The sequence below is a fragment of the Drosophila virilis genome, chromosome 2 (assembly GCF_030788295.1).
Source record: "Drosophila virilis strain 15010-1051.87 chromosome 2, Dvir_AGI_RSII-ME, whole genome shotgun sequence".
In the NCBI taxonomy this organism is placed as follows: domain Eukaryota; kingdom Metazoa; phylum Arthropoda; class Insecta; order Diptera; family Drosophilidae; genus Drosophila; species Drosophila virilis.
In genome coordinates this window covers 16,986,335-17,012,273 of record NC_091544.1, presented here as the reverse complement: position 1 = coordinate 17,012,273, position 25,939 = coordinate 16,986,335, and the positions used below count along the sequence as shown (strand labels likewise).

At 36.2% G+C, this 25,939-nt stretch overlaps 1 protein-coding gene across 8 annotated transcripts in view; it reads left to right on the top strand.

Annotated features, from left to right (window-relative positions):
- Positions 1-25,939, top strand: part of smash (smallish) — a 75,052-nt gene that overhangs the window by 29,641 nt on the left and 19,472 nt on the right. For 7 of the 8 annotated variants that reach the window (XM_032437111.2, XM_070207531.1, XM_070207529.1 and 4 more), the window contains 3 exons: positions 3,154-3,217; positions 12,850-12,888; positions 23,377-23,895. In XM_032437111.2, coding sequence (XP_032293002.1) covers positions 23,776-23,895 — 120 coding nt within the window. In that variant the 5' untranslated portion in view covers positions 3,154-3,217; positions 12,850-12,888; positions 23,377-23,775. The remainder of the gene's footprint in view (positions 1-3,153; positions 3,218-12,849; positions 12,889-23,376; positions 23,896-25,939) is intronic. The other variant, XM_070207532.1, reaches the window with a different exon arrangement.

Genomic DNA, 25,939 nt, shown 5'->3' with positions numbered 1-25,939 from the left:
TCCATTTCAGGGCCATTGGGGGGCGTTTTGTGTGACATGCTCCAAATAAAAAAATTCAAAAAAAAAAAAAAATAAAGCGACACAAATCTGTCAAATGCTCAGAAAAAACACATTTTAAATCTTTCTATATGTCTACAATATTCTTCACGAAGATGAGATATCTTTTTTATTATGCGTACATACATACAAATTTATATTTATAACAGATTTGCCAGAAGAAAAGACAAATTTTAAAAAATAATAATCAAAATATTTAATAAAAAAGCTCATAACTTTCTCGGGTCTCAGGGTCATCGCCATTGTCGGCGTCATAAAATCGAAATAAAATACAACGTGAATTAATGAAAATCGCATTTAAATTTTGTCACACATCAGCCATAAAAAAAATCAGAAATCAGCAAACTTTTCAGTTTTTGTTTTCGTCTTCTTAAATGCTAGCGCAGAGAAAAGACCAAACAAAAGTCCAAAAACAAAATTGACATTGAAAATGTTTCAGAAATAAATTAAGTGGAAACAAACACCAAAATGCTAATGCAAAGTCACACACAAAACTGAAATTGAAAACAAATTTAAGAAAAGTACACAAGGGCTCTAGTTAAGAGGGCTTGACTAGGAGATACCCCTTATTTGATTTGACATACTACAAATTTGTGGACTATGAAATTCTTTTTAACATCTGGCTAATATCTGTAAATGACGACAGATTTATTATAAAAGTAAAACGAATTTATTCAAAGTTAGGCTTACAAGAAACTACATTCTATACATTATAATTTCTGAAAGTTATTTCAAAAAAGGATTTGCAAATCGGGAGATTCTTTCGGATATACATAGTTAGATGACCCGAGTCCATTAGTTATTATCATGGATTGAGGAGTTGCAAGAACTGCCCCATTGAGCTACGCCCTTTAAATATTGTCGCCTTAATGGGCTCAAGATTTCTTGGGTTATAGGTATAACTGATATGTAGGAGCAGAGAGGCTCTGAACACTGAACACTGCATTTTAAACAAATATACACATATATATCAGTTGCCAGTGCTATGCTGAATGTCATAATACCCTTTAAACTAACAATAAGTGGGCATTCAAAAACCAAACGAAAGCACACGTTTACATATATTAGCCATCAAGCCATCAAAATTAGCATAATTTTCCATGAAACAAAACTGTTAAAATGCTCAAAGACACCTTTTAAATGGCAACAACAATAACAACAGCAGCAACAACAAGAAAAAGTTGTTTAAGTTAAAGTTTAATGACTTTTTGCAGTTTGTTGAAATGCGCCGTTGATGACCAGCAACAACAAACACTAAAAAAAAAATAAAATTGATGGAGCGTTTGTCAGTTTCGTTTTCAGGCGCAATCAATTTAAATGTTACAATATTTCATAATTTTATAATTTATGTGACTTGGGCCTGAATTAAAAATATATGTATGTATAAATATGTTGTATTCGCGAAATTGCCAAAAATTTGTTCAAATTGCTATACTCAACGGCAATGGAAGCACTTTTGGCCTGCGTTTGGCCTTTTCTTATACTTATCACCGAGGGGCACAGTTATGAAAGTTTCGACGATGATTTGTGAGCGTTTACAGATAAGACAGCTATAATAATGTAATAATAATAATAAATAATAAGGGCATATATCACAGATAAACAACGAACTTATATAATCTATGCTATTTATAGTGAATGCTATGTAACTAAATCTATCACTAATCGAACTGTCGATAGTTGCGAATAGTAACTTAAATATTTTAAACAAGTGTTAGCTTTGAAAACTTAACTGTGTTTTATTGTGTGTGAATAAAATGTACAAAATGAGAATAAATGTGTTGTGTTTATAAAGAATTTATAATTCATATAAATATAAGTTCCTTATGTTATTCTATACTTATCCCAGTAAGAAGATGTGCAAGCATTAGTTTAAATTCGAACGTCTAACCATAAGATCCAGATAAAAATGATGAATATTTCTTTAATAATTCAACAGTTGCACTAGATTCAGCCAAAGAGATCTTAATCTAAAAGTTAATCTGAGCTTATGCTAAGCCCAATTCATAGTCTTCACGTAACTGTGTCATGGTTAGTTCAACTTAAATAACCGTAGAATTTTCACGAACATACATTTTTCTTACACATTTAGGTGTGAACATTCTCTTAAAGACTCTTGCGCTCATTTTTAAGAAAATAGAAAATGTTATGCACTGAGAAAATCTTGAGAAAATGCTACTTGCAACTTGTGTGTCAATTAGTCACACCTACTAACTGGACAGTAATTAGCGAATTTTTGTGTCATTTGGGGCAAACAATTTTTTATATTTTATTTTTTTTTTGTGTTTCATTATGACATTAGGGCTGCACAGTTATAAGAATCATTAAGATATTTTTTATACTAACTCAATGCTGGGTTTGTTTGTTTGTTTGTTTGTTTTGTATTTTGGACACGTAAAGTTAATTTCTCACTTTATTTTTATTTAATATTAAAATCAACTTGTTTCTTTTTTCTTTTTTGTTAATGCTTGCCTAGAAGTTGCTGCTCTGGGCTCAGCTTTATTGTTTTTAAATGATTATAGAATGTCGTTAGCGGTAAACGTTTTATGGGTCACACAAAATTTTTATTGCCCCAGTCCTTATGCCCAACCCAGTCGGAGGTAGGCGTTATAGGTAGCCTACCACCCCCCTCCCCCGGTACCCCCACACACACGACTTATATACTCTTCGTAAAAGTAGTTTTTTATATGCATTTCTTAAAATGTAAGCTTTAAATTTATGAGCAGCTCTGCTTGAGCTGCTGTTTTTGTTAAATATGAAATCAATAGCTTCGGGCTTAATTTTTAATGACTTTCCAAATGATGCGCGAACGTTTAAAGAAGCTACACAAGTCATCGAATCGGAAAATATATACGATTTAATTAAATTTATGAGCTGCTTCATGTGAGATTTAATTAGTTATGTATAAAAATAAGATTTGACAGGTTCAGGTTAAGCTGGGTAGCCTACAATATAATTAATATTGTGTGTATAAATTATCATATTTAATTAATATTTAAATTATTTTTATACAGACTTTTGTAGCTTGTTTTTTTTTATTTAATTACTTACAAATAGTATATCATTAAAGGTTATCTATATTTCTTGTACTTGCAGAACCCAACGAATACTGCAACAAACCTCCTTAATCCCCCGCCACTCAACTAGACAATTTTAAAAGGTAAACTATTAGATGCTTTTACAACACAAACAAAAAAATAGAGAAAGAAAATCACGAACTGAAATACCCGCTTGTGGCAGTCATAAAGAAAAACTTGTACCAAGGGTCGTTAATCAAAAGGCATATCAGAAATAAAACGCACAGTTAAGCGTCTCACACATGGCGCATTGCATCATTAACGTAGTGCCCATGAGATTGGATAGGATAGGAGAGGTGTCTATGCAGATACCTGCCTGACAGATACACACACACACACACACACACACACACTGTATCTACACACTAGTGAAACGGCGTCAAATTGCATTTAAATTGAATGAAATTAATTTGACATGCAAGTTGTGTTGAGTCGACTCTCTGACTTGTCTGTCTGTCTGCCCGATTGTTGTAGCTTTCAACAAAGCGTTATAGTTACACGTGTACAGATACAGATACAGATGCAGCTGCAGATACAGATACGCACAGATACAAGCTGCATCTGTAAGATGAAAGCAGTGCCTGCTCTTGTGCACATGTCGAGCAAAAATCAAAATGACAGCCACAGTCGGGAGAAGCCCAGCACCGGGACCAAGGCGCGCACAATTTCTAAATGCATCCGATAGATACAATAGTATCTGTGACTGTGTGTGTGTGTGTGTGTGTATGTGTGCTGTTGGTTTGATTAAAAATAGCCCCAGAAATGATCTATGCCTAGCTGCCGGGGCTGCTGCCTGCGACTAGCTCTACGTGATTATATGAAATATGTTTCATCAATGCGCGGCAACAGTTTTCCCCGGTGCATTGGCAATCGCGTAGGCGTCGCTATTTGCCATCTCTGTCAGATTTTCCTTTCCTTTCGTTTTTTTTTTTTTTTGCATTTGATTTACTTAATTTATAACACTTTTCTGCAAGCTTTTTCTTGCCTCAGCAGCCGCCGCAGCAGCAGCTGCTGCTTTTGATTTTCCGTTAGTCTTCTACTCGTAATTCTTAATAAATAAAAAGGCGTTTGGCGCCCCCAGTTCTTTGGGTTTTGTTAGCCAACAATCGCATCTATTAGATATGTATCTCTGCAATGTCTAGCACAGAGTATGCGCTGCAAATGAATGATTGCTTTTCATTATTAATTTTGCTATTGGCCTTTTGTTTTTGTGTTTGCCTCGTGCTTTCTAGTCGCCTTTGATCTGGTTTGTGCGACGGTCTATATATAATGTTGGCTTTTGACATAACGTGGGGGAACGCCATAATGCATTACTATACCAACTGACATATGCTGATTAAGTCAAAGGCTGCGAACAACATGATCTATTACTTCATCTGCATAAACTCAATTTTATTTTGATCTCTGGGACAGTCAACCTTGTAATCATTAAATGCAGTTCTGTAATAATTTCGCCCCGTGATCTGAATATTAATTAACTGATTAGTAAGCAATGCATATCTACCTTATGATGTGAGACAGGGCATTCGAAAATTCTGCCCATGTATGTGGAAAATTTGTGTAAAATTGTTGTTGCCGGTTTTAAACATGTCCAAAAACAAATCGTTTTTTGATTAGGAAATTTCGAATTTATGCTACATAAATGAGATTATCACAAAAATTTTAAAATATGATTTTTGATTTTTGTCAGATCTTATTAATTGTTCAAATAACAAAAGCTAGATTTAATTCCGTAATCTATCTGTTAGCTACAACTACAGCAAAAAGGTCAGGTTGCGTGTAACGAGTGCCTCTCTCGTCGCTTCTCAGCATATGCAAATGCCAGACGGCAAATACTATGAATTCAGCGAAGCATGCAAGTTGCCAGTGCATTCATGCAGCCGCTCGCCCTTAACTTTTCTCGCTCTCGCTTCATCTCTTGGGTCGGGTGGTTTGCTGTCTCTCTCCGACATTTATTCACACGCATAACGCCCAAAATGGCAAACGAAGTCAACTTGCAACATTCGCATGACAGCTACGCCATCTAGCGGCATGTGAACAGACGTTGGGGGCTATTGTATTGTAAGTCTTATCTGTTGTACCTGAGTCGCTGCCATATATATGACGCATGTATGTGGTTATATATGCTCATCTGTGTTTGTATAGATATACCGTGCTCACAAGATGTAAACGGGTATATTGCTTCTGTTCTACCGCTGTCGACATTCTAAACGCAGTATATTTCGTCTGCATTGAATCTAGAGATTAAAAAGGTGTTACAGATAATATGTAAAGTTTCTGTTCGCGCCCACTGAGGGGCTGCGATTTTACGAAAATCTTTATATTTAAACAATTTTTGAACTGGAATCCAAAAATTTGCTAGCTAGACTTTTGATGATCGAGCCTTTTTGGGGTTGCAGTTTTAGAGTCATAAATCCAACAATTTTTGATGGTAAGATAATACAGACTTAGCAACGTATTAACTCGTATGTGTTCTTTTTTTTTTTTTTTTTTGTTTCAATTTTCATCACTAATAATTTTGCTGCTGTTGTGTTCGCGTAATCAGGGTGTAGCAATTACGCGTTTTGAATTGCGGCCTGCTAGATGTGAGTAGACCAGCCAGATGCCCAGAGAGATATGCCTGGCAGCCGTTCAGGCAGACAGTCAGGCAGTCAGCTCTATAGATCGGGTCTCTGGGTCTCTCTTACTTGCTAGCTTTGCCGCGCCCCGTCACGTCTTGCATGTTGGTTGTTCTCATTTGAGACCGTCTCGAACGGTCCGGCGGAGGTTGGGGGCGGTATGCGAGATGCGAATATGTATGCGAAATAATTTTGAAATTATAGACAAATCCGTCAACAGCAGCTCTCTCAAGTCTGTGGCCTTTGTGTAGATTCTTAAGTAATTTTACAATTTTTGTGGTTGCGCTTTGCATTTGATTACTATTTGATGTCATGCTTAATTAAACGCCATAAACTTGGCTTATTCGGTTACAGCGCATTCTATAGACCATAATATTTCTGATTTCACATGCAATTTGAGCCAACAATAAACCAAATATTCCATTTTTTAGAATGTTCAATAGCTAAATAATGAGCGCTCTTAAGGTGGGTGTGCCACCCGCCCGTCCACCGAAAAAAATGTACTATTAGTTTTAAGGCAAGCCAAAAACTAAAAACAATTTGAACAAAATAACGTGTAACATATACTTACAAGATAAATGAACAAATGGCATTTGCGACGTGTTTGTGGTAGGCAAATTGTTTACTATTAAACAAATTGCTACAAAATGCGCATATTTTCCGAAAGGAGCTGCCAGGGTTGTTGGTCTTATGCAATCGATTAAGCATATATCGAATGTTAAGCTGTAGTCAAGAAAATGTAACGGTTAACACGTTTTCCGAGTTTTTTTTTTATTAATTTGTTTTATTAAAAATATATGTTCCAATAGATAAAGAGCTGGTAATATTAAAATACTTTTTTATTTTATATTAAATTTGTACTTCTTTTGGGAATGGTTCAATGAAAATGTTAATAATATTGGAAAACCAATACAAATTTCAATTTTCTTTCGCAACTTTTGAGACACTAGTTTGGTTTGGTAAATGGGATTGTGTTTTATTCATGAGAAGTTTTAAGCTTTGCTAAATTTGGTTCATGATTCTGTTCCTTGATTGATATGGCCTGCCATTTCAGATATTATAGAGGAAATCCGCCCCTGTTTGCTTAGCCATGTAAAACGATTGATATTAAATCAATTGCTTATCGAGACATTCGCAAGCGCAACTCTTTCGAAAATATCGCCCCACAAAGAGCAAAACGAACAAAAATTGTTCCACTTCAGTTGTGAAATACAGAACAACAACAACAACAATGAGTAGGCAGCACAAACAACAAATTAACACAAAAGCAACAACAAAGTAGGGGAAATAATTTTGCGCGATCATTGTGCTGAATCTACCCAATGAATTCTATTTGTGGGTGAATATATCTATGTATTTTTATGTGTATGTATGTGTAAGATGGCTTAGATCAATACGGCAACAACAACAAGAGCAGGGTCGAGTAATTCAAATGAAATTGAAATTAAGTATTGATTGCAATTGGAACTGCGCAGGCAAAGACACACACACGCTCACATAGAGCTGCGATGCAAATTGAGCAACGTCTATAAATTATGGGCGATATGGCAACGCCATGCACGATGCGCACCAGCGAAGCTGCCCATTAAAGTGGCCAACAAATCGACGGCAAATGAATGGCAAAAGTAACTGGAAATCGCGGCAAATTAACTAAATCAGCAGTTGCAAATAGCTAGAGGAAAAGCGCAAGAGCGAATGAGAGCGAGAGCGAGATCGCGAGCGCGAGCGCACAGTTTGACAATAACTGGGACAGAAATTGTGTGCGCGCGCTCGTCATACTTTATTTTTGTATGCAAATTGTTTTTGCTACAGCTTTTGTTTGGCTTTTAGTCCGCCCCGCTGCCTGCTGCTTCGTTTCTGTATTAACAAAACGTATTATTCCTCACCATCTTCGTCATCTTCTATGTTTGTATTCTCTTTTGTCTCTATCTCTGTCTTTGTGTGTGCTATCTCTATTGGCTGGCCTTCGCCCATGTGTCACGGTTTCGCAAGCATTGGCTTTGAAAAGCGTCCCATCAGAGCAGACATTCTCTTCCATTGTTGTTGTTGTTGTTGTTGCTATTTTTGGCATATACATTTAAGTAATGCATCTAATTTTAACATGGCTATTTGCAAGTAATGAGCAATTGTACAAAACAGATGTCATATTTCTTTGCTATAGCATTTATTTCTGCCTTTTTGGTATTTAGCGAAATAATGTTTAAAGATTTTGCAGCGCAAAATAATTGAAATTTGTGAGGCAAGCATCCAATCTTAGAATTAATTATTAATTACAAGCAGCAATAGAACTGGTTTTTGATAAAAATGATGACGGCTTGGTCTTAGAGTTGGACCAGAAGAAATACCTGTTACAGTTTGACAGCCACTATTAATTAAAAGTCTGTAATATTTGTAACAATTGGTTGCCTAGCTAAGCTTACATTTTATTTTATTACAAAATACTAACATTTAATATCAAATATCCAAGTTGTATAGTTTATACTTCGTTAACAGTAGTTTCTTTTATAATGTACAAAAACCACAGAAAAAGGTGGAAAACACGTGATAAATATATTATATGCTTTACAATTTTTTTTAACTTCGAAACATTGCAACCACAACTTACTCATATGCCTGTGAAGTGCAAGTTCAAGTGCTCGATACAGCAACAACAGGAACCCTGATCCCCAAATGAGCATGACAATAAACAGAGACTGCGACTGCGACTGCGACTGCAACTGTGTTGGGGAGCTGCAGTAATCAAGTCCAAGATGCGGTCACATTAAAGTTATGCCGGCCGGCAGTTTGCTGATTGAAGAGCCAGACTTGCGAGCAGGGGTGCGGGGAGGCACCAGCCAGAACCAGAATCCAAATGCTTAGTCATCGAACTTGGCCTAATGCAAAACAGAGAAACAACTGGCAGCCAGCGGCTACTGTGGACGCCATAGCCACATCGGATGACTCAGCCTTGGCAAAATGTGCTACTAGTTTGGCAGACAACAACAGCAACTACAAAAACAACAACAACAAGAAGAGCAATAGCAATAGCCGTAGCATCATCATTGGACCTGGTCGTCTTCGCATCTGCTGCTGCTGCTGCTGCTGCTGTCCTACTCCACTTCTTGTGCCGGCCAAGCACTGAGATTTGTTGTACGCTTGTCTTCATATTTATGCGCCGTCATGCTTTGGCGCAACGCCCTCAACTGGCAATGCCCTCGAGATACACATGTATCTTATGGATACCTACACACATTCCTTCGCCCCTACACACACACACACACACACACTTTTCGCGTTGTGTACGCTCTCAATTAGTTATTCATATAACGTGCTAAAAAAAAGTACATGAAAAAAAGGAGTTAAGAATCTACCCCGACAAACGCTAGCGTTGATTAAGGCCCGCATCCAGTGGCTACTTACCCCGTCTGCCCACAAGAGGGAGTGCTGCTGGTGAAAGGGGGGTGCGGGCTCATCCTTAAGCTACACATATTGTTTACTGTCTGCTGCTTTGACAAAAGTTTGCATGTCATGTTGTCATTATGGAACCCTAACCAGAGCCTCCTCGCTTTTATCCATCTGGCTGGCTGCAGCCCAGCTTGGTCCCTGACATTGTTTGTCTACTACTTTGGACGCCGCCGCCCTTACCCCTCTGTAGACCCCCTCCTTGTGCCTAGGCATTATACGTAAGCACTTATCATCGTATTAGGCTTCACGCCTTTTGTCTCAGCCCGCTGTTTGCTCAGCTCATCTGTCAGCTATGGCTAAATACACGTTCCATTCGCTTTGTTGGCCATATTATGCTTGTCAAATGAGTTCCTCGAGTTTCCTCGAGCTGCAGCTCTTAGCACTGTTTGCCAAATCGCAACTAAGCGTTTTATGTGTACAACGATTGCATTGGGAATTAGATTTTGTAAATTCTTTAACTTTTTAACTAATTACAATTGCTTGAACATTTATCTAAATAACTAAAAACGAACTTGACCCAAACATTATTATTTAATTATATTGACTTTAGGTTAAATTGCCTTCAATATGACATCTAATTTTTTATTTTTACTATCCATTCTTTTCCTATTATATTTGAAAGTCTTTTCTATTTTGGTTTCTATATATTATTTTGTGTCTCTTATTAGTTCTACATGGCGGGCATCTATTTTTCGTTGCCTTTCCCTCCCTTTCGCTACCTGTTATTTACTTCCCTTTTTCTCTGTCTGCCATTCTTTCTTTATCTCCTTGCCGCCTGATCTTCTCTTATCTTTTATAAATCGGTCTTTTTGATTTTCTGTTTATACCTCTTTCCTTCTTCCTCTGCTAAAATGTTTATTTCTATGTTTCTATAAGTTTATTTTTACATCAAAATCTATAGTCATCAGTTAAATTTCTAAAAATACACTTCCAGCCCCATCAATGCATTTCAAACTGTCATTGTTGCCTGCCAATGCACTTCCATACTTGCCAAACCGTTAACATCATGTAGTTGTTAAACTGTAGCAGCGCTTGTCAAACCGCTGTCAGCTGAATAAAGATGGGCCAACATTAATAATTTCTCTACACAAACTGAAGCACATCTATGAATCTTTCAATCGGTTTGACCACAGTCGTAAAGTTGCGATGAGATAAACAAACTCTGCTTCTAAGCTCTGTGTATATTTCTGCGTATCTTATGATGAATCAAGCTACCATATTGAGGCATAAAACAACGTTCTCTATGCCAAAATTGAATACTGGTTGCGGGCTGGGGCGCTGTCGGACGAGGCAGACAGTGGGTCGTATGAGTGATGCCTTTTTTTTTGTTTGTCTTGACTTCTTGCAAAAGAGTTAAATGCGAAAAAGAGAGGAGAGAATTCTCGAGGTCAGCCACTTTAGTTGCGCACGCCCGTTCGGCCCCCCAAGCCGTGCATCTACCTGTTGTTGTTGTTGCTGTTGCTGTTGTTGTTCGTGTTCTTGTGGATGGTGCTATTCTCAGGCACTCTTGACCAACATAAACTCGCATAGTTATACGTCCAAATACATACAGCCACAGTGCGGGCATTAGAACTTCTTGGATACGTTTGTATCTCATGTAAAATCAAATAATGAGAATCTCTTTTTATTTTATAGAATTTTTGATCTTTGTTAATAATATGTTCCATTACTAACTTCTATACATATTCTGAATTAATAATATATTTATATAAATCATATTATTGCGCTTAAAAGTAGTATTTTGACATGTCAGAAGAAATATTGCTTAATTAAATCTTTTTGTTGTCCAAGTTTTTTTTTATATTTGATGATATCAATAAAACCTTGATCTGAACTATATTTAAAAGTAATAAACACTATAAGTTATTTAATGTGTGAGCTTTAATTCTGAATATTTGCTATATAAGCTCAATTAAATAAAAGATACATCAACTTATCTAAGAAAAAATATATTTCTATCTGCATACAGAGAACAATTTAAACAAATATACAACTGGTTTAATATGCATTTAAAAATTTCTGTTTTGAAGCTGGTTTCAAAAAATTATTAAAAGTGTCAAACGGTTAAAAGTAATGTTTAAGGCCAGTTAGAACTCAGTCTGAGGTTTATAATTTATACGCTAAAATGGCATCTCCAAGTAAGCATATGGTATATACTCTTCGCTTCTCTAAAAGCTGTTTTTTTTTCAATCTTGTTCTGCGCTGCCTCCGCTGTCCGGTTTCGCAAACGTTGCATTTGCTGCTGTTGCTGCTGCTGCTGCTTCTGATGTTGTTGTTGCTGTCATGTGTGGTTTTTACTTAATTTACTTTACTGTTATGTTTTGGCTTTCCGCTTGTTAGGCAAGCAGCAGGCAGCAGTGGCAGCAGCAGCGGCGGCAGCAAAACCACCAGCAACAGCAGCCGCCACAGCAGCAGCAATTGATGTATGTATCTGTCAGATACTTTTGCTGATTCTGTGTGCAGCAAGGCTGCGACGTCGTCTACACTTGACATTTTCTGGGTGTGCTGAGGCGTGGGCCAAACAATTTCATAACTGATCCGTCATGCCAAACGAATATAGGAACAAGTACATAAATATATTAACTTAAATCTTGCAATAAATGCCAAAGGTTAATGCCAAACAAATTTGTACAAAACCACTTTACAAGATTATTCTTTTTTGTTTTGTTATTCATGTTTTTGTGGTATTTATTTATTTATCTTTTCATTATTATTCCACATATTTCTGTTTTGGTCAAGCGTTGCTTTGGCTGTCGACATCTTGGTTTTTTCAAGTATTGTGCAATCGATTTGTATTTCATTTTATTTCGATTTTTCATTACGTATACGACACATGTGTTTTTAGGTTCCGCTCTTGTCTCAGTCTCTGTTTGTTTGCTTTAGCAATTATCAACGCAATAAAAATTAATACTTACCAGCTTCAATATCAATAACGAATTTCGTGTTGTGTGTCGATATTTTATAACATTGATTTTTATTGGTGCATCATTTTCTACACCTTCTACTTAAATCAGAAATGACGATGGGCTGAGTTCGACAAAGAGGTTTCTTTGTTAAGACTATCAGCATTAGAAGCATGGCACAGATTGCAATTTATCGGATTTTATTTCTTATATATGGGTTATTGTGCCATAATCAAACGACCTTATATTATTGGCCTACAGACAAGCTGTGACCCAAATATGGGTAAGCCTTATGAAATTTTCAGCCGGCTTTTAGGCAGCTGTTGCAATCAGTCAACAAGTCAATAAAGGGATACCCGACAATTGCGACATAAGGTGTTTAGGCATATACAGGCTGATGGATGAACTTAGCAACTGTGGTTAAATAATTACATAAGTGTTTCAAGAGAGATTCCTACTATTTACCCCAGAACTGCTTGGGAATTATAAGCAAACAGTTTCGCGCAAAGGCTGGCTACAATGTATCTAATCTATTCTTATACAATTTTATTTTCTTCGGCTTACAACAACCTTTTTCTTTTTAAATCAATCATTAATCCTATATCATAGTGTTCATCGATAAATCAATGAAAGAGGGCTGGATGAACTTACAATCTAACTTACTTCTACATATATAATCGTATACGTGAATGATCCCTTTCTAATTTTAGACTCTTTTTCTAAACACATTTACTTTTTGTTTCTTTACAGAAATTTAAAGATTGACAATAATAAAATTAGCACAAATTGGTGAGTAAAATTCCCTGAACTCCTCCTATATTCAAATCTAACAACTATCGCAGTTCTCTCAAACTCTTGCATACATTTTTATGAACACTACAAAGTTACTCAATTGTGTCACCCAGAAAAAAAAATACATAAAAAAAGTAAAAACAACTTGTCGTTGCATAACCATAAACAACAACAACTTAATTAACATTTGCGATGCAGCTTTTTTTGTTTCTACTTACGAAAAAAATCAGCGTATCTCATATAAAAAGTAGTCAACGACTTCCGTTACCAAAGTGCAGCCAACACTCGCAGCATAAGGTGTTTAAGACTACCCATGAGTATGTGTGTGTGTGTGTGTGTCTAAAGAGCTGGGGACGATTTCCGTTTGATAAAACAGCTAACTTTTTAATTGCAACAATCGCTGCGACAACAACAGCAACAACACCAGCAACAAAAACAACAACAAAAAGCAGTTACAAAAAAAAAAAACAGCCTAAATAATTATGGTGCCATGGAAAATGATAGAGACACTCCGTGCACTGGGCCTTAAAAACTTGACTAACAACGAGGCTAATTCAAAAAAATTTTCCATTTTTAAATGCGTTGAAGTTTTTTGTTTTTTTGTTTTTTAGCTTGCATGCACAACAATTTGAGAGGTATCTTTAAATAGTGCAGCAAAAATAGTATATTATGAAGAAATAAATAAGCATGCATGTATTGGGCAAAGCAATTCATCATTTAATAACACAATTATAAACAAAAAGACAAAAAAAAATCTAAACATAATTTTCAACTTGTTTAACTTTTTTCCAATATTTTGAAAAATAACAAATTTTTGTTTAACTGCAAATGCGCCAAAGATTTGAATTTAAATTTCAAAGAACAGCTTTGCAATTTAATATTAGTAGTAAAACAAAAACTTATATATTATTTAAAGCCGAAAAAAAAGAACTTGAAACGGAACAAAAACATAAAAATAAGTATTTTTATAACAGAACACAAATCAAAACAATAGAAAAAGTAATATCCATCATGTCATGGATTTATAGATTTGATTTTTTTTGTGAACCCTTTTAAAAATAGAATGTACGAGCATTTAATTTATATTCTATTATCATAATGTGCACACAGTTGCCTAGAAGCATTGCCCACATGGCTCAGTTCTTGGCCTAATTGGAATTGACGATCGAGCGAATGGCCGTCAGCAATTAGCGTAACGCCTGGACGCGCCCATATTCAATGTGGGGACCGGACCGGACCGGACCCGGGCCCGTGCCCGGGCCCAACATAAAATCATGGCCCCAAACAATGAATATTTTATGCTGCTGTTGCTGGTTGTTGTTGTTGCTGCTGATGCTGGTGTTGTTTTGTTGTAGTTGTTGTTAGTTCTATGAACGCCAGCGAAGCGCATTGAAAACTAAAGTTTAGTTAGCGCATCTGTTGCACATGTGCGCCTGACTTTGAGCATCCCGAATGCGCCAGAATGGGCGTGGCATCTAGCAAAAGGGGCAGCTAACGATTCCATGCGGCTGCTCACTTTAATGATTGTTGTTGTTTTTGTTTTTCGGCCTGCAACATTTGTGGACTATTTGTAACCCGGAGGCGCATAAATATATTTTGCTGCCGCTTCACGTATCTCAGCCACATACAAACGGCGACATTAACCTCAAAACCTTAACATTTAAGCCAAGAAGAAGAAAAAGAATAAGTAAGAAATGAAAAGAAAAAAAAAACAGCCTACGCATGCGCCGATTTGTTTTGCTTTTCTTGCCGGGCTTTGTTGCAATGCGAAAAACTTAAGAGGCAGACAAAGAGCTAAAAGAACAAGCCAATGCCGACACTTGAATACTCTTTTGTGCAAAAGAAACTTTAACGCTTGTCAGACATGATTTGTGTCAAATTTATCCAAAGCTTTTTAAATTGATGAGCTATTGTTGGGCTATCGTCGGTATTGCATTTACTCGAAACAGCTGTCGAAGGTGGTCAATAAAATTTGTAAAGCTTTTCATGACAGTGAATTATTAGAATTTAAAGAGTCTCTGAGTTTAGAATAATGCCAGCACTCATGCAAATACTTTGTGATGAAAAAGATAATTTCTTCCAATTAGATATAGTTCGAATTTTATTTTCATATTATTAAAAAATAAACTAGAAAATAAATAAGTAAAATAAAATAAAAATTAATTTAAAAAAGTAAGGATTATTTTCAAAAAGAAAACGAAAAGTAAATTTGAACAAATTTAAATATCTGTTTTTTTTTTTACATTTAGACAAAAAACGAGTTCTTCTACGTAAAGTTAATATTTAATATTATAAATTTTGTTTAATTGCTATGTTTGATGTGTTTGATGGGTGAATAACTTTTTTCTTTTTATTTATTTTTGAATATATATTCATTTTTTTTTATGTTTTATTATACTATAATTAAAAAAACATCGTAGTTTTTAATTACAATAAACAGTGTTTTTATTATTTTCTTTGCAAATTTGTCAATAATGTTATTTTATTTATTATAAACAAATTTAAACTCGAATTAACAATACTTAGAAGCCCATTGATCATAAGCCTAATTAAAAAATCGAACTATTTACATTTAATTTAATTACTATCTTTGAGGCGTTTATTATTATCATGGAAACCTCTTAAGGCCAATGAGAATAATTTTTGTAAAGAGTATCAAACTCGAGCAGGCCTAAAATGCCGTCACACTCCTCAAGTGTTCTTAACATATTTTTGTTATACGGGGCGGGGCGGGCCGGTGGGCTGTCCGTAACTGTTGGGCGTGTTGCTTGTGGCTTACCTTTTGTGGGTGTGTATGAATTTAAATTTTTAACATGTAACTCATTTTTAATGCAAATAATATAATTTTTTTTTGGCGTGTGTGTGTGCCCAGCTCGCGTGCAGGCAGCTTGTGGCTGCCACGGCGAGGAATTATAGCAGGCACGCGAAATGGGTCAGGCCCCTGGCGAATGTGCGACTGGGATTTGACTTTGAGACCAGAGTCGGAGTCTGTGTCCGACTCTGGCTCAGAGTCTGTGTTTGAGGCTGAAAAGTGAGCGTGGTAAGCGGCGTTTTGATTAAATAGCCAAGAACTTACTAACTGTTTTTGTTGTTGTTGTTGTTATTAATGAAGAAATTTGACAGCTTTGCCATTGGTCTGGCAGAAACTTTTGGGGCGTTGCTGATGGATCTTGAGCTGTGTGCGCTAATGAATTCAGCGGCTGGGTCGCGGTTACTTTTACTCCCCAAAAAAACAACAACATTACAAACAGATGCAAGCAATTTGCAGTTGCAACAGTTGGCGCAACATGCAAATATCTCACGGATACACAAAGAGCTAGGAAATTGAAAACAAATTGCACGAGTTGTTTGATTTGCAGCTTAGAATGCAAATGCTGCAGTTTACAGATACGGCTTTTGTACATTTGCAGCTGATTTGGCAAATTTGCAACTGTCTCTCTCTCTCTCTCTATCTCTCTCTCTCTTTGTAGCGCTGGTAATTGTCCAGCTTGGAAATAGATACAGACACATAGCTGCAGATACCATTCCGCTAGATTGACATGCATGTCGCGCAAAACAGCTACAAATTGCAGCGCGCAAACGAAGAATGTGCCAGTGATAAGTCAATAACTATGATTAAACAATAACAACGGCAGCAACAGCAACATCAACAATGCTATGCATTCAAACTGACAATCTAACAGATGCAATCAGCACTGATTTGTATCTTTGCTATGGCGCTGCATCTGTATCTACCGCTGCCACAGTTAGCGAAAGTGCACAAAGACCTTATCGCTGTTGAATTGAAAATTGAAATGTTAATGAACTGAAAATTTTGCGTGTCGAATTGTCCAAGTTGTTGCTGTACCCGATTGTAGCTCCATGATAATTGCCAGATACAAAGTTACAGATACAATGATATTGAAAAAAAAAAAAACTAACAACAACGCCGAAATAGCAAGATTGCTGATAGTTTGTTGCCTATGCGATTGGAAAGGTACAAGTTACAGCTACAACAACAACAACCAACTACAACAATAAATGCCCAAACTTCACTTTCCTTTTTCTTCTGTATTTCAATTAATGCAACCAAAATATGACTTGGCCAAAATAATAGAAAAAAAAACTTGTGCTTGAAATGCTATCGGTTTTTATAAATAAATTTAAATCATTTTATCACGAAATGCGCTGCAAATATTTTTCATATCTAATACAAACAGTTGTTGTTGTTGCTGTTGCGCAGTGCAAAAAGGCACCAAAAATAGTTTTCATGACTAAAGTTTTATTTTTCGCAATTGAATTTTGTATATATATACATAGATTTAAGTTGTTGTTAATTCCATTGCGTTTTGCACGTTTGGCGAATGCACTTGAAATATTTTTACGTGTTTTTGTTTTATTTTCTGTGTGGGTGCCGTTTCGCGAGTAAGGTCTTCAAATATGAATGGAAAATTCACTTGCAGCTTGTTTTTATTCTTTCTTTTTTTTATGCTATAATGATTATGGTCATGACAATCGTGAGATTTATAATCAAAACTTTAACACCTCCGATCCATTAAGGTAATTTTGGCTTCTTTTTTAGCAAATGTTGCTTGGTTATGATATTATTTTGGAAGCTGCTATGATTCATTCGATTAAGACATCGAGACTTATTTGTTTGGTCACGGTTTAGGATTTTTCTATTGTTATATTTAAACAATCTCGAGTTCAGAGCAAAATATGCTCAAGAAAATCTTACATAAACAATTACATAAAATTACACAAGCTGAGCAAATGAACAAAATAGTTGATTTTCGATAAGTAGAAGTATTTTAGCATTTAATTAGCCACTTTACAATAATTCTAATAATTAACAGCGAAAACAATCAAATGCGTTAAATTTGTTTGTTTTCTTAATGAGCACAAATTAGATTTAATTTGTCAAGACAATTGAGCTTGTTTTCTCTACTTTGGAAGTTATAATTGACAGCATTATAAAGCTAATTAAACTATGTTATTTCCATAAACTCTTATATTTTAATCATAATTTAATTGACAGGAGAATTAAATATCAAGAAAAATATACAGGTTTTTATTTATGCTTAAATCAATTAAAAAAAAGCCTAAGTGGAAACAATTTCAATTCAAGTATCGATAACATTATCGATGTTTTGATGTAATTAAAATTCCAAAATTAAGATATGTATCTACTTTGGTGATGATTAACTAATAAGCTGTTATCGATGGTACAGTTGATCAATTATCGATCATGTCTGGTGACTCTACTATCGATAGCTTTGCAGCACCACTGAAGACCTGCAAAACTATATTACTTTCCCCTTACTAATCTCATTCCATTGAAAATTAAAGCCGTGTACACATGGCATGCCTCTTTCAAAAGCTGAAATTTGATTTGGTAAACACTGCGGACTCGATCAACACGTAGCTGTCATATGACTGCAGATATAACCATTACCCCACCACTGGCACTGGCACTGGCAACCACTTGATTATGACACAACTTTGACAACTGGCAACACAAGTGAAAACGGGTACAGGCGGGGGAGCCAGATCAACTGCATCTTATGTATCCACTGGTTACATTTCGTGCGGCCAAATAGCTGGAATTCATTCAGGCGCATTGCATGACCATCGCGTCCAACTTTTATTTATTTATTTTATTTTTTTTTTTCTGGATCTGTGCGACATGAGCTACCCACGAATTAAAATGGACATGGACGGCCGACGACACGACTCAACTTGACTCGACTGTCACCGCCTCGCCCCGCCCTGCACTACCTCGGATCGCCTCGACTTGACTCGACTGTTAGCCTCTCATCATCTCTGACTGATGGTTGCACATCAGCGGGCGCAACGGCGACACTTTCAATTGCACGCCTTCAGACTTGGTCGCACTTTCTCGTTGCTCTGGGCTTTGATTTGAGCTTTTTTATGGCTTCTTTTGGCGCTACAATTTGAATGTCATTAGTGTCAGCGGCCGGCAACTAACGGAGCTTCCAGCTACCCACAGCGGCGTGTCGGACCGCAGCGACTAGCCAAAGACCACGCCTGCACCTGTCATTCTTTAAACATACCCTGGCAGAGCTGTGGGTAGCTGGATTTTGTTATGCTTTGTGGAATGGACTCTTAAAATTTTATAAAGAAAGCATTCTTCTTCTATCTAATTTAGGGGTTGATATGGAACAAATGATGTGTGCAGTTATGGCCGTGCATGATTGAAAAGTAGTTAATAAGATATCAATCAAACGCTTGTCTGTGAATAACATCTGCTGGTTAAATATTTATCAGCAGGATAAAGCTCCCTTAAAATAATACAAGTCGGATCAGACAAAAAGAAAATTAATCAATCAGCGAAATTCAGCTTTGAAAGATGACAAAGTGACTTGCTTCAAAAATTAAATATCTGTTTAAACAAAAACAGATTAATAGCAAAACCCACAGATTTTTTGACAGCTGATAGAAAGAAAAAACCTTTAAAACTTCTTTTGTGAACACATAAATTGTTTTTCTATTATTTATTACTTCAAATGTCTATAGTAATTAATGATTTCTTAATATGCTATAAGCGAAATTTTGTTTCTGAGTGTATTTTTAAGTTACTGTATAAAAATCGAGTAGGGCTACAATCATATGGCTACTCGATCTTGTTCACACTCTTCATGTACGTGGCCAATCGGTCACTTGGCTGTTTTTTCTACTTCTTTTTTTAATACAATTTTAATTTGAAGTCACGTTAAACATTTATTACAATGCCATTTCCACTTGGTCTCTCGCCGGACACATTTTGTGTGTCACGCCAACTCGAGAGTTACAAAAAAAAAAAAAGAAAATAAATTGTAAACAACTGCACTTTTCATCATCCCCTTCCAGTTTGTGCCACTTTTGTTAGTTGGTTACCGAATCTCGGATAGTGTCGTCAGTGCCATGTTAATTTACTCGACCATTAACGCCGTTTCGGCGCTTATCTAAGAGAGAAGCCAACAACTGTTATTATATGTATTATGGGTAGCTTTGAAAGTAGTTAGTTTCTTTGGGGGCTAACAAGCCAGAGCCATTGTTCTCGAGTCGTGGCACTCGGCGCCAGTGAATACCGTCATAATCTGGGCATACTTATAGTAATGCCACTTTGCGCTTTGATTTCACTTGCCAGATAAGCTAATACGCTTCTTGCTCTTTAGATCGAAATCATAGATAAATATTTAATTAGGCTTTTTGCTATAGCAGAACGTTGTTTGTTTGTAGATTGTTGTTTCAGTTGGATTGTCGGAGCCGGAGGGTTCTCCACTCCCTAACACCACAATGGAGCTTTGTTTTCGTTAGAGTTAAGAAAACTAAACAAACAAAAAGCAGGCAGTTTTTTATCTGATAGGGGGTAGAATCAATTTGAAAAATATCTGGTAATTTTTTAAAATTTTTGCTAGTTTGATTTATTAAAAAGTTTTTTCTGTTAGAGTCAACCTTGCCTACAATTTTATGAGAACTTTATGGGAGACTAAATTGTTTATTTGATTAAAGTAGCTATAAATGAGAGTTTATAATGATTGTAACTTTGGTCTTTGCTTGGCATTTATCAGTAAAACTAACATGATCTAGTCTAATATTTAATACAATATGTGTTAAAGTTTGTAAAAAACAAACCCAAACCAAACAAACAAGTATAATTTTTTAATACATTTTTTTTTTCTTTTTCTAAAAAGTTAAAAAGTGACATTTAGCTTTACACACTATTTACAAATCCTTTACCCTTATTTATTATTTATATTTCATCAAGCATTATAATTGTGCTGCAACATTTGCGTTTGAGATTGTCTGTGTGCAATAACAGATATATTTGATTATTGAGCCGCTTGCATATTAAAACATCCGTGATGCAACCTCTGAAAGACTGACCATTGTTGCAGATATACGCGGCGCCTTGAGGATTTCTTTGATGTTGTTTGCAGCTATTTGCCAGCTGTTAATGCTGCTAATTAGCTAAAGGAAAGCAAGATTGCTGGGCATTTACTAGCAGCTAGTCCAAGAATTTTACCAGCCTGACGCCAGGCTTTTCTTTTTTGTTTGTATCTATTAATCCAGCGCCTGTCTGTGGCAGTGGAGAACATCTTGATATAATTTGTTGCTAAATGTCGGCATGCTTCTAAGTATTTAGTATCTGGTTTTTAGTTATTAGTCGTAGCAAAAGAAGCGAGTGTAGACGGATCTGTTTCTTAGATGAATGTCTCATGTCGCCGCCAGAGATCTTGGAGCTGCGGGTTTTGCTATTTGTTTTGGCGCCTTTAGCTTTGCCGTTGATCTCAGCCAGTTGATTGCTTGCCATTTCATCTAATTAACATTTTGTGCGCTTTGTAGTTAATAATTATAGTTAAAACATGTACCCCTGCCCCTTTCCCGCTTTGCCACACATGGTTGTTTCTTTGGAAAGTTTGCCGCGTGTCTTATATAAATTTCTGTGTAAATGTAAATTATTTGCAATTTGCCGAGTCGGTTGGTTGGCCGCCTGGTTAGTTGGTCATTTAATTTTAAGTAATTGTAGCAAGTAGTTAGTATTTATCTATTGCTTCTCTGACAACTCGACAACTCGGGCAGTAAGCCCCCCTCTGTTAATTATTACAATTTGAAAGTTTTGCATTAATTGTTGTTTGGCTTTTAGTTGCAGTTATCGCAACATCTACAGCTGCATTTTATATGCAAATTAGCATTCGCCAGGAAAATGTTCAACACAGTCCAGCCAGTATATTTATGCTCATGAGCTGCTCATGTTGATTAGCATCCTTCTGCCTTCAGCATCTCGTTCCTCTCATGGCACTGGCTGTCTCATCCTGTCCACTTGTGTCTGGCGTGTTGAAAAGCGTTGGCATATATGCTGATAACATTGGAAATGACCATGTGGCATTGCCTGGCATTAAAGCTGACAGAAATAATGAGAAGTGTGATCTTCATCATTACCATTATTATCATTGCCATGATCATCATCGCCAGCCAAGCCGTGCCATTAAAACTTGTTTTTTCCAGGAATGCCAAGCGAAACTTGACAACTATAATAGATCAGCACAAAGAATGGCTCAGCAGATTAGACAAACGATTTGTTTATCATTGGGAATATCAAAGACTTTTTCATAAATCTAAGAATAGACTGCTACGAGGGCAATAACAGCTAGGACCTCGTTCGCATTGCTTGCACCAGCATAAAAAAGAGCTGAGATGCTTTTTATTTTCCAGAAGATTGCAATTTCTAAATTATAATATGCTGCATCAGTGGGATTATTCAGTTTTGAACTAAAATAAACTTTCCAAAAAAGGCAGATAAACAAAAAATAAAAAAAACATATCAAAAATGTTCAAATTGAATGAATAAAGATTTAAACATAAATAATATAAGTACAAAAATTTTCCTTCAGAAAATGTAATTAATTATAATAATTAACATAATAAAGAGTTGCCTTCTTATATATTTTATTAAAACTATGCACAAAAAGTGTTTTATATCGGCGAAATTTTTCATTTCAAAAGAATATCGCAGTACATGTTAATTAATAAAGTATTCGATTTGACTTTTAGTGAAGATAATATTGAAACGTGCTTGAATTATGACAAAGTTATGTCATTATCTAGCTTAAAATGCTTTCATGTACAACTGCAGTAATCCCACTAACCCCCCTCTACCGATAAACTTTATACAATGAGCATCATTCAACTCTCTGGATAAATTAAAGACTGCTCTCGCTTTTTACCAGCTTAAATGAGATAGATCTTAACTGCGTTTTATACGCACTACACTTTTCACCAGCAACGTGACCTTTACAACCTTTTAAGCCCGCCCATTGACTGTCAACTAACCAGAAGATAACTTTCTAAAGGCCACGCGTGCTTTGCAACTGGCAGTTAAATATGAAGAAATAGCTGGGGGATTAATGAACAAGCTCGATTACAAGCGGCGGCTGCTCAGAACTGAGAAAATACTACTAGATAATTATTAATTAGTAGGAGGGCATAAAAAGCGTAGCAAAACGATCAAAAAATACCGGGTCACATGCTCGAGATGGGGAAGAAGAAGAATAAGAAGACAAAAGACAACCTACTACAAAACAAAAGTCGTAGGCCGACAAAACTGATGATGCGATGGATGTGGCTGGGGCTGTGGTTGAAGACTGTGGCAGAAATTTATAAGATTGACCCGCATACCAGTGTGGGGGCCAGACAGACAGTTTTGTCAGTTTGTCAGTCAGACAGTTGCACAATTAGATAAAGCATCTGCGATGAATGTTAATTGAACTCTGCAAATTGTACTTTGAAGCATTGTTCGGACTACCGTCTGAGTGCATCCTTGACGGATGCTGCTTGCATTCCACGTGGAGCACTTAATGGCTCTCACATCACCTGCTGCCCACATTGTTGGCTAGCTGGCCAGCTGTATTAACGGCTTTTATAAATTATGCATTCCGACTTTGATACGATATTAATATGCGGCTGATTGAAATTTTGTATCTTGTATCTTGTTTGTTGCAGCTAATGAAACTTAACACCTTCGGCAAACAACGAGCCGAACTTGTTGGCCCTGCATGATGCGTGGGTGGCAGCAACTTAGAGAGCTGAATTATTTTTATTGATATCGACTATTGATTATGATGATGATGATGATGTTGCTGTTGACGACGTAAATGATGACGATGATGATGTTGACCGATTGACCAGCACAGAAAGCCACAGATAGTTGCCATGTGAGACGAGAGACATTGTTTTCAACTCAGCAGCGCCCCCCGCTAAATAATATACACACACATACACATATCGAGTGTGAAAGAGAAAACAAGAGCGAGAGACAGAGAGCGAGAGAGAGAGAGCGAGAGTGAGAACAGACAGTAAGCAAATATCTAGAGACAAACGGAGCGTAGCACAAACAGCGCCATGGAGTCCGAGTCCATGGAGCAGGATGTAATGCTGGACGGCAACGAAGATCTGATGTCTACATCAAACACATCTACAAATGGCGGTGCCAGCGACACAAATGGATGCGCCAAGAAAACGGTGAGTAGTGACCCATAAATACACTGATCATTACCAAGGATAGACCCAATGCGCAGAACCCAAGCAAAACGACACAAACTAAACTTTTGATGATTGGACGGCCAACTTTAGCAACATTTATGACACATTTCGAATGCACTTGCATTAAATGAATTTAGTTAATAATGCTCGCCTACAATCTTTATTCAGCTAAGCCAGATATTATCTAGCTGAGCTCTCGGTGAGCGCCTATTAAAGTTAATGCTACATAAAGTAATACACGATATCGATGTGCTAACAAAAATTCTAGTGTATGCCATTCTTTGATTATAGAATCTTAGTTGACGATAAAAACAACGGCATTTTACTGGTTTTTAACTATAGGTTGAAGCTTCATTTGATAAATTCGGTATCTGACATTTGCGATGCTATTAAAAGTTTTGTAAATCATCAAAGATAAATAAAAAATGTTAATATTGCATTCTTCAAAAATTTAACACATGCTTTATATGCTAAATTTTAACCATTATTTATTTATTGCGATTAAATAGTTATATAATGTAAAGAATTGTCAATAATCTTAAAAGTGCATCTTAACCTAGCTTTACTTGAGGAACTTTTTTAACATTATCTATTAAGTTTCAATTTATTAGTTTTATATTTCCTCTATCTAAGTACCCGGCTTGGGAGGTCGATGGGGTGGATCCTGCTGTCTTCGTCGTTTTCTTTTGCAAAGCCTTCTTGCCAGTATATTAAGGTGGGCTGAAAGACGGACTCTGAATAGTGTAGATGATTTAATAGAATTTGTAACCGATATATTTAATAATATAATTTATCTATAAAACTGTCGATAGTAAAAATAATGCAGAGGAAAGTATAATAGCACGACTTATGTATATATGCATAGACTGAGTTATCAATAATGATACCTATTTTTTTTGCTGTAGCGAGTACTTAATGCTTGCCTATTTTCCTTGTCAAACACTTAATCATTCACTCAGTTATTTAGTGTTTCAGTCTTTCACTTATCGTTAGCCGTGTATTGTTGAATGCATTTTTGCTTTCTTGGCTTTTTGACTGGGTGTGCGCTTTTGCTTTTGCTTTCAACCGAAACCGTCAACTGTCGACAACACCTAAGAGGTTTCCGTGCTCTGCTTAGGTATATTTCAAGTGCTTTGACCCACCCACCAGACCAGCACAGAGCAGAGCAGACCAACACAGCACAGCACAGACCACCAGTCCACATGTGGCAAATGCACAAAAAAAGTGTACAGGGAGTGGGTTCCAATGCGATTGCCTCATGGGTACTTCCGTCAACAAAAGCGGGGCAATAACTATGACCAAACCATAAGACGATGGCCACACTTGACTGCCACAGAAAGCGAGAGATTGCAGCAAGAGGCAACGAAAGAGGTGGCCAATGGCATAGAGCACAATGCGGTTCCAGAGTGGATTACCAAGCACCGTTCTATGGAAAAACGTTTAAACTACACACAAATTCGTATTTGTTATGGCTTTTCTTGTATGCGCTTTTCCAGCTAATTTTATAGTTTATTACACTGAAGGCTTGGATCGTTAGCTACCTCATAAAGGATTTACTAGCAAGCAAACTAATGATTTAGCCTACCTAATAGTTGATACATAAATTACCATAGAAGTGATTTTTATGACGCCGAAGAGTATCTTTTATAACTTGAAATAGTTTTAACTATGTGGAAATACAATGCATCTCTGCATTTCTCTATTATTTTTATATTTATTAAAATCTATTTATATTTATCGGCTTGCAGTTATTACATTATTGATTCAATTAAATCTTGAAATTTGAAAAATGAATTATTAAAACGCTGAACTTTCTTATTTTCCAATTTTTTCGATATAACTTTATATAGTTTGTTGATAGCAAAATTTTTTTGCACTAATTAATTTTATCTGAATGAAGTTCTAGAAACTCATAGACCTTTTAGATGCTTTTAAAATATTACTGAATATTAATTGTAAAAATCATGTGGGACTTCGATGTTTTCTTTTAATTCTCCATGCAGTAAATATGTTGTACAAAAAC